Source organism: the organism of the source record quoted next, unplaced genomic scaffold (assembly GCF_019419815.1).
Source record: "Pyrus x bretschneideri cultivar Hongxiangsu unplaced genomic scaffold, Pyrus_bretschneideri_v1 Contig64, whole genome shotgun sequence".
Classification (NCBI taxonomy): Eukaryota; Viridiplantae; Streptophyta; class Magnoliopsida; order Rosales; family Rosaceae; genus Pyrus; species Pyrus x bretschneideri.
The window spans coordinates 719,045-728,992 of NW_025999803.1; the positions used below are offsets into that span (position 1 = coordinate 719,045).

The 9,948-nt window shown below is 41.8% G+C and overlaps 1 protein-coding gene across 1 annotated transcript; it reads left to right on the forward strand.

Annotated features, from left to right (window-relative positions):
• Positions 1-557: 557 nt before the first annotated feature.
• On the forward strand, positions 558-3,629 carry LOC103942771 (pollen-specific leucine-rich repeat extensin-like protein 4). The gene has a single exon (XM_048573219.1). It carries the CDS (start codon positions 683-685, stop codon positions 3,371-3,373), a length of 2,691 nt encoding a protein of 896 aa, XP_048429176.1. The 5' UTR covers positions 558-682; the 3' UTR covers positions 3,374-3,629.
• Positions 3,630-9,948: the final 6,319 nt, after the last annotated feature.

Sequence of the window (9,948 nt, forward strand, 5' to 3'; positions counted from 1 at the left end):
AAATCAAAAGAATTATTCTAACGTTGGCTGCCCCGTCAAGGTTTTACCGAGGCCAAGCCGCCCCTGTGCGCCCTATCATCTTTATACCAATTCTTATAATATCGTATTTTTATCAAGTTACACGCTTCACTTTGGATTCTGACCAGAAGCATATCATCTTCTCTTTTGATTCAATGTTATTTCTTCACATAACCTGGAAAATGGCATATACGATAAGAAATCGGAAAACCTATTGACGGTCTTTTCAGTCCTTAATTACATCCAGTTTTAAGTTCTTTTTATTCTTTAATTTTCTGCCCAAAGAATATGCCAAAGTGTCAACATAAATATCATGCTATTTAAAGCAAGAAAACGTTGTGCATGCTGGAAACCCTAAACCATGCATCAAGTTATTTATTAGACTAAATTCAATAATCCACATTGACAGTTTATCACCAAAACAACGATCCTGTCAACCGTCTATTTTTATGTCTAAAACTTTGAACGTACCTCCAGATTTTGTGGGTGTGCATGTAAATAATGAGAAGACCACCGCAATTTTCGGTGCTAAAACAACGCCAGGACGTCGTCTTTTTTCCACCATTCAATCACATGTCAACACCATATAACAGCTTCCCTCCACCACTCTACCCCTCATCTTTATAAACAGCCTTGGGCCAAGCCAAGATAGCACACTTCAGCCATGGCTCCACCTCTCCTCTCGTCTACGGTCACAGGGTGCTGCTTTCTTCTCCTCTCCTTCCTCATCTCTTCGTTTCCCGCTCTCTCCTTTGCCCTAACCGATGCTGAAGCTGCTCACATAGCCCACCGCCAGCTCATTTCTCTCCCGGAGAATGGTGACCTCCCTGACAACTACGAGGTTCAAGTCGACGTCAAACTAAAGTTTGAAAATGATAGGCTCAAGAGGGCTTATGTCGCTCTCCAGGCACAAAAGAGCGCTATTTTTTCCGACCCTTTTAAATTCACTGCCAACTGGGAAGGGGAGAATGTGTGCGCCTACAAAGGGGTGTTCTGCGCTCCAGCACTCGATGACTCGAGCTTGAATGTGGTGGCCGGCATAGACCTTAACCATGCAGACATTGCAGGACATCTCGTTGTCGAAATGGGGCTCCTTACTGACCTTGCACTCTTCCACATCAACTCCAATAGGTTCTGTGGCATCATCCCAGAGAGCTTCAGGAGGCTGACGCTCATGTATGAGTTCGACATCAGCAACAACCGATTCGTTGGTCGTTTTCCTGGAGTCGTCCTTCACTGGCCTAATTGCAAGTACCTTGACCTCAGGTTCAATGGCTTCGAAGGCGAGCTTCCTCCAGAGCTTTTCTTCAAGGAGTTTGATGCCATTTTCTTGAACCACAACCGATTCACGTCGGTGATTCCAGAGACGATTGGAAACTCCAAGGTTTCTGTTGTGTCATTTGCATTTAACAACTTCAGTGGTTGCATTCCGCACAGCGTTGGAAACATGCACAACGTGAATGAGCTAATCTTCATGAACAACCAGCTTGGTGGGTGCTTCCCTCCTGAGATTGGAAACCTAGGAAACTTGCAGGTTTTTGATGTGTGCTACAATGGATTTATAGGTTCTTTGCCAAAAAGCTTTGTCGGGCTGCAGAGCATTGAGGAATTGGATATTGGGTACAACAGGTTGACAGGGTTTGTGACTGATAAGATTTGCACGTTGCCTAAGTTGGCAAATTTCACATTTGCTTACAACTATTTTAGTGGCGAGGCTCAAAACTGTATGCCAAATCCTAAATCGAAAATAGTGTTGGATGACTCAGGCAATTGTATGCCAGGAAGGCCCAAGCAAAAGAACACAAAGACATGTTTCCCTGTGGTAACTAAGCCTGTGGATTGCAGCAAGAATTGTGGTGGTTCTTCTACACCAGAGAAACCTAAGACATCAAAGCCTCCAACGCCAAAGGTTAGTCCACCACCGACACCAAAGGCAGAGCCGCCACCCACACCGAAGGCCGAGCCCCCACCATCAACACCAAAGACTAAGCCGCCACCTTCCACACCAAAGGCCGAGCCACCACCCACTCCTAATGTTGAGCTACCACCAACTCCAAAGGCAGAGCCACCATCCATGCCAAAGGTTGAGCCACCACCCACTCCAAAGGCAGAGCCGCCTCCCACCCCTAAGGTTGAGCCACCACCCACCCCTAAGGCTGAGCCACCACCTACACCAAAGGTTGAACCACCTATGACGCCAAAGGCTGAGCCACCTCCTACGCCAAAGGCTGAGCCACCACCTGAGCCAAAAGCCGAGCCACCTCTTACACCTAAAGCTGAGCTACCTCCTGCACCTAAAGTTGAGCCACCTCCCGCACCTACAGCGGAGCCACCTCCAGCAGCTAAGTCGGAACCTCCTCAAACACCAAAAGTTGAGCCACCGCCAATGCCAAAGGTTGAGCCACCCCAAACACTAGAGGCTGAGCCACCCCAAACACCTGAGATTGTGCCACCCCAAGCACCTGAGGTTGAGCCACCTCCTGCACCAAAGGTTGGGCCACCTCCAACACCAAAGGTCGAGCAACCACCAACTCCTAAAGCTGAGCTACCTCCAACACCGGAGGTGGAGCCTCCTAAAGCACCAGAGGTTGAGCCACCAATACTCGCACCTGCACCAAGCCCGATTGGCCGTAGCCCTAAAGGTCCTCCATTGTATCCAGTTCAACCACCAGTAACGCCAGAGCCTGTACAATCTCCTCCATCACTATCTCCAACACCAGAACCATCTCCAGAGCCTGTGCAGTCACCACCGCCACCTGTCCAATCCCCTCCACCTCCAATTCAGTCTCCACCACCGCCTGTCCAGTCTCCATCACCACCACCAATTCAATCTCCACCACCGCCTGTTGAATCACCCCCACCACCAGTGGAATCCCCCCCACCACCAGTTGAATCCCCACCACCGCCAATCGAATCCCCACCACCGCCAGTCGAATCCCCGCCACCACCGGTTGAATCCCCACCGCCGCCAGTTGAATCCCCACCGCCGCCGGTTGAATCCCCACCACCACCAGTCGAATCTCCCCCGCCGCCGATCCAATCCCCACCACCGCCGGTCCAATCCCCACCACCGCCAGTTGAATCCCCACCACCACCAATCGAATCTCCCCCGCCGCCGATCCAATCCCCACCACCGCCGGTCCAATCCCCACCACCGCCAGTTGAATCCCCACCACCACCAGTTGAATCCCCACCACCGCCAATCGAATCACCTCCTCCCCCAGCTCCAACTCCATCTCCTCCTTTGCCTCCTCCTGTGGAGTCTCCACCACCAACCCAACCAGACTTTGTGCTACCACCAAACATTGGAGCACTATACTCATCGCCACCACCACCAATGTTCCCAGGCTATTGAGTAGTAGTTTATCATTTCACATGTTTGCCTCATTTTGTATTTTCTTCTCTAGTTACAAAACACCTTCTACACGTTCACTTGTAACTTGAGAATCTTACCAAATACAGTGAGATTTACAATTTCAATACCTTCCATGCAACTTGATTGGTTCTCTCTTTTTCTAATGTAACTTTATACTTAATATGTGTTAACTCATCGAGGATATATTGCTAAAGAAATAAAACAGAAAAATGAGAAAACATGATTGAAAGTTGTGGTTGATCATGAACAAAATTAATGTTTGCATTGTCAATAAAGGCTTGTTTGGGAAGTTTGTATATATGCAAGTCAGTTTTGCTTATAAGTTCTTTCATTTACTAAGCACATCATCATTTATTTTTGAAATTCAAGTGCTTTATGAAAATGCACTTCCTAAGAAAGCACATATAGTTTTACAAAATTTCACTTAAAACTGCAAAATTCAAACAATATGTTTAACTATATTTTTCAAAACATTATCAAACATGCTTTTAGTTATTTGAATAGAAATGTCACACCTTTACAAACATTAAAATTGTTGATCTAAACGAGACATGAAATTGCTTATGATTCTATTTAAAATTTGGGTTTTGGGGAAGGGGGGGTGTTGCTGTTGTGGGATAAAGAGCAAGAGTAAAGTGGGATTTCAAGGAAAATAGATCGATCCGTTAAACATAGTGTGAGGGTGGAGGTAGAAAGGAGATGAGGATGTAAGCAAATTGAAGTACAAGTTCGACATTTTTACAAGTTGAAAATATTATATTCATTAAATGCTAAAAAACACAATAGGAGTTGTAGAAGTATCAATACAATCAATTTCCCATACACTTACCCCTAAAACTGAGGATTCGGGCAAACATAGAAAAGAGGTACAAATGTGTATAGGGATAGGCACAATTCAGTTTTATCGGCTTTACTCCAACTCACAATCAAAATTGGTTCAAATTTGACAAAAATAGGTAAGAAAACAACTGTATGGTCCGGTGGTTTAGGCCTAAACCTAATTACCTTTTCTTTTACATTTCTTTCAACTTCCTCAGTCCAATTACAACAACAAAAAAGTGTATATAATTTACTACACATTTCCAACATGTCATCAAACTTCATTGCCAATTCATTTAGTTATGGATTTCACATTTCCAACATGTCATCAAACTTCACTGCCAATTCATTTAGTTATGGATTTCTATGAGAAGTGGACATTTATCTTTCTTTCTATCTGACCATCTAACATCTGAGTATTGGGATCAAGGCAACATTTTCAAATTTATTAAAGTAGTTTAATAACTAATATAATTATGATTTAAGGATCAGTAACTTCATAGTTTTGTTAAACTTCAAATTCAACATTCTTCTCTCGTTATTAGTCAATAAGAAGACTATGTGGCCTCGTTTGACACCTTGGACTGTACTGACTATTTTAGTTGTATAGGTGTTTGGACCCAATTAACAATTTTGGGACGAGAGAAGTTATAGGCTCGGCCCACAGGAAAAGCCAATGGTGCCTTGGGATATTCCCAAGGAAAGCCTAGCCCAATGAGGATAGGACGTGTCCTACCAGGAGTTGTTCTGTCTTACCAGGAGTTATTCTCATCAAACTTGGATAGGATTTTGGCCAAGTCTTGATACTATAAGGAGTCTTCAGATATCAGTGATGCCTTGACTCAAGGAGCATATGCTGAGGATCAAGGATTAAAACTTGATGATAATAAGGCTGGATTCAAAGTCCTAAATACACTAGGATTGGCCAAAGCCCATTCAGAATGGATGAAGGAGAAATTGAAGAATTATAATCCGAGTAGGATTCTACTTCAGCTATGTGGGGAATTATTACTATAAATAGAGAAGGGAATGAATCATTCAAAGCTCCTTCTAACATACAAACAAATATGCCCTGCGTAAACCCTCTCATTCTTGAGAAAACATTCACCTTTCTAACTTCATCAAGCACACCTTTAGTTAGTCTTAACAATACTATGGTTAACAATCGACAACACCTTTAGTTAGTCTTAACAATACTGGAGCCGTAGAATCTGGCGACTGAGGAGCATCTTCAGTTAGTCTTAATAGCACTGCTTCGAGATTGACTGATTATTTATCCAAGTCTCGGCCAGTAGGGAGTTTTTGAGTCCTTATGGGAAATGTCACTTCATTAGCCTTCTCGACGAAGTGAGGTGTTATCAGGTTACATCGCTCAACACATCAAAAGCCGAGTTTATTTTATGAGTGGATATTCATAAGTACATTTCAGAGTTCGGCATTCTGATGACCGAACCACATTTACAATCAAGACGCTTATCTCTTTTCAGTATTTATGTCCATACAATTTGATAGCGATTCAGTGCACTTATATTTGCACAAATATAATCACAATGGCCGAGCCCGGTGCCGATGATTCTTAAACTTCAAAGAAACTAGCAGCCTTATCTTCAAGCTCTGGAACCTAGAGGTTGAGACGAATTCCTTCCTTGGCCGCGATCATAAGACAAAAATCAGCAGCACGTTCAACACCACTATCACCACATTCATTCACTTACCGATCAAGCTCGGTTGTCAAGTTGGCACGCCCCGCGTTCAATCGAAGGACATAGTTAACTCATTAGCTATTCAGCCTACATGTCATGTAGGCTTGGTAGGTTTTAGGGTCAACATTTTGGCATGCCCAGTGGGACGTTCATCCAAAATCTATGAATAAACTAAGTTTGTGAAGGTGAGTCTCCGAAAAAATCCAGAACCTTTGTTCTGATGCATTTCCATTCCATTTCGGTATGTGTAATTCTAGGATTTTACTTGGTTAAAATTGTGAAATTGGACTTTAGATATATAGGTGCAAAACTTGTGATAAATTCTGTTGTAGTTTTGTAGATTTGTAACAGGTAGACATAGAAGTGTAATTTGATGGGGGAATGAATAGAAACAAACGAAAATATGGTGCAAATAGAGGATGTAGATACAGGGGCTTAATCTGGTGCAGGGAAGGTTGAATAGTTTTTCTAACGATTAATGATAAGTTGAAACAGAACTTAAAAATGGAGTTTGAGCCGTTGGATAAAGAGTATGCTTTTTACAACAATTATGCACTTACAGTGGGGTTTGGGATTCGGGAGCATAGTAGTCCAGTGATGGTGAATGTTGGTTAAGGAAATAATTTGTTTATTGCAAATAAGAAGAAGATGGTGGATGCTAATCCTAGACCTAAAAAGAAAGGTAAGATGGGAGATGCTAGAACTAAGTGTAAGGCAAAACTTGCGCTGAATAAAGGAATTGGTTGTGAAACATTTGTTGTAATAGTTTTCAATGAAGGACATAACTACCCTATGTCAATTGCATCATACTTATTTAGATGACATTGTTGAGTTTCAGAGTCAAAGAAGATGATGATTGAACAATGTGTGTAGGCCAATATTTTAATAAGTAAACATGTGGGTTTACTAGAGGTGCAAAGTGGAGGAATTAAAAATATTAGTTGCACCTCCAAGGGGATGTATAACGCCGAACATCAATTGCAAGCTCATCAAATCGGGCATGATGCGGAAATGTTGAAAGAGCATTTTAAGATGAGCAAGAGAAAAAGATTCATTTCATTTCAAGATGGAGATTGACAAAGGTGGAACACTAGGGAATTTCTTTTGGGCAGATGCTAAGTCACGACATGCTTACGACCATTTTGGTGATGTGATTGTGCTTGACACTACTTTCAATACCAATGTATACGGGATAATGTTTCCTCATTTGTTAGAATTTAATAACCACGGTCAAACCATTGTATTGGGTTGTGCATTCATAAAAAATGAAAAAATCGAGAGCTTTGAGTGGTTATTTGAAGAAATGCTTAAAACAATGACGGGTGAGCCACCAAAAGTCATAATTATGAATCAAGATGAAGCCATAGCAAAGGTTATTGGCAGCAAAGTACCAACCACCTTTCATTAGTACTGCATATGACACATGATTAACAAGTTCAATGGTTGGGTTTTCAAGGATTTGCATGATTACATATGGGATATTGAAAGCAAAGAAGAATGTGAGGTAAGGTGGAAGGTGTTGGCAGAAGAACATGAGTTGGTTGATAAAACGAGGCTTAAGGACATTTATGAGTTGCATGCAAATTGGGTTCCGGCATTTTGCAGGCACGCTTTTTTAGCCAGAATGTCAAATAGTCAAAGTGCTGAGAGTTGTCATTCCTTTTTTAAGCAATATGTGCATAAAAAGCACTATTTGATTGAATTCATCATTAGATTTAATCAAGTCCTTAGACAACAACGTCAAATAGAGGTGGTTGGTGACCATAATGATGAAAATCGTACCCCTCTATTGCAGCTTTGCACCCTAGTGGAAGCTCAAATGGCCAAATGGTACACACGATTTATGTTTGAAAAGTTTCAAGTGAAGGAATTGAAGGGTTTGACTTGTTTCTTAAGGGAGCAGTTTAGGGATGGGAATGAGGTACTGTATGAAGTACATGAGAGAGTTGCGGGGGTGACAAAGATGAAGACTTTATTATACACATCGAAATTTCGGTGAAATAAATGATGACCAATGTATTAAAATTTCAACGTTCATGTGTCATGTAAATTTTACACGTAACGTGTGACTCAACGAAAAATAAAAAAAAAATCAAAACAATCATCAAATAGGACACGTGTCAACACCTGGCATAAATGAATTATTTCATCTGAATATTATATTCAAAATTAGGCCTTGAAAATTTCTATAAATACAAGGCCATTTCATCCATTTCAAAAGACCAATTCACATATACATTTCTCTACTTCCAAATTGGAAGAGAATTCCCCAAATCCTTGAAGCTATGAAACTCTAACACTATGTTTGGGTGAAGAAATTTAAGATTACTAAGGAATTTAAAAATGACGGAAATTGAAATGACGAGATTTTATTTTCTAGAATTTGTAAATTTTCTTGTTTGGTTAACCTAAAAGAACAATGGAATTGAATACAGAATTTGTTATTTTTAAACTCTCAATCATAGAAATTGAGAAATGACACCTATTTACATGGAATTTGAACTTGGGATTTAGAGGTCCCAAATTCCAAGTTTTTTTTCCATGCGGAAATTCTAAATTTCTATGCTTATGAATCCAAACAAGAGAATTGGTGCCTGTTAATTTATAAATTCTGACTTTTACCAAAATTCCATAGCTTCAAGGATTTGGGGAGTTCTCAAGAATCCCCGAAGGATCAAGAAAGCTCTCTTCGTTCTTCATCAAATCCTTGAAGAAATTCACACAACTGTTCATCAAGATCAAGCCTCAAAGGCACTTGAAGAACATCCTCGTTCATCAAGATCAAGCCCAAAGGCCTTTGAAGATTCGTACATCGTTCATCAAGATCAAGCCCCGAAGGCCCTTGAAGATCTGTTCATCCTCGTTCATCAAGGTTAAGCCCAAAGGCCCTTGAAGATCCGTACATCGTTCATCAAGATCAAGCCTAAAGGCCCTTGAAGATCTGTACATCGTTAATCAAGATCAAGCCTCAAAGGCCCTTGAAGATCCGTTCATCCTCGTTCATCAAGATCAAGCCTAACAAACCTTGAAGAAATCCACACAACTGTTCATCAAGATGAAGCCCCGAAGGCCCTTGAAGATCCATTCATGCTCTTTCATCAAGATCAAGCCCAATGGCCCCTTGAAGGAATCCACACAATTGTTCATCAAGATCAAGCCCTGAAGGCCCTGGAAGATCCTTTCATCCTCTTTTATCCTAAGATCAAGCCCCGACGACCCTTTGGATCAACAAACCATCCATAAATCTACACCTTACGATGATAAAATCAAAGGATCAAATTGTAAAATAGATTGTAGCCCCAAAATTAATACAAAATATTATTTTGTACACGTGTTCTTGTGTCTTTCGTTGCAAAAGTATTCGTGTTTACAAATTTGGCATGCCCAATAGGACCATCTTTACCTCTCATCTCTTTCTTCAAATATGCAAAAAAAAAGGCACAAATGGCATCAATGAAGGTTCAAGCTGTTCCCACAACCAACGCGAAGAATAAGAGCGTCATCGATGTAAGTTGTGGCATTTCGGCCATCACAACTCTCAGCAAGGCAAGAGCTCTTTCTACAACATTTTTACCCTTGCATTAACTCTGTCGGAGGAACAAGAGCACCCGAGGCACGAGCCTGTGATTACCCTAGCCTCGCTAAGGGCACTAAAGGAAGAAAGCCCGAGGAAGTACTCCGAGTCCCTACTTTCCGATATTGTAGCACAGCTATGCAAGTCATGACCATCAGAGCGACTTCAATCGAGGAGTAGCTGGCTCAAATGAATGAAGCGATCCCAAAACTCACACGGACTGTGGAGGAGAAAGACTTGCAAATCGCCACACTCGTTAACCAACTAGAGGTGCAGCACGAGAAAGTCGACCCAAAGGTTGATCTACTAAAAAGAGAAGCCGACGAAGAAGAGAAGCTGCTGGTGAAAAAAGTCGAAGAGAAGTTGGAGCTAGACCAAGCAGCGGCGCTTATGGGATCTCTCTCTATCAAGTAGCTGCAGCAGATAATCGCCAACACCATCAAGGCGCAGTACGAAGG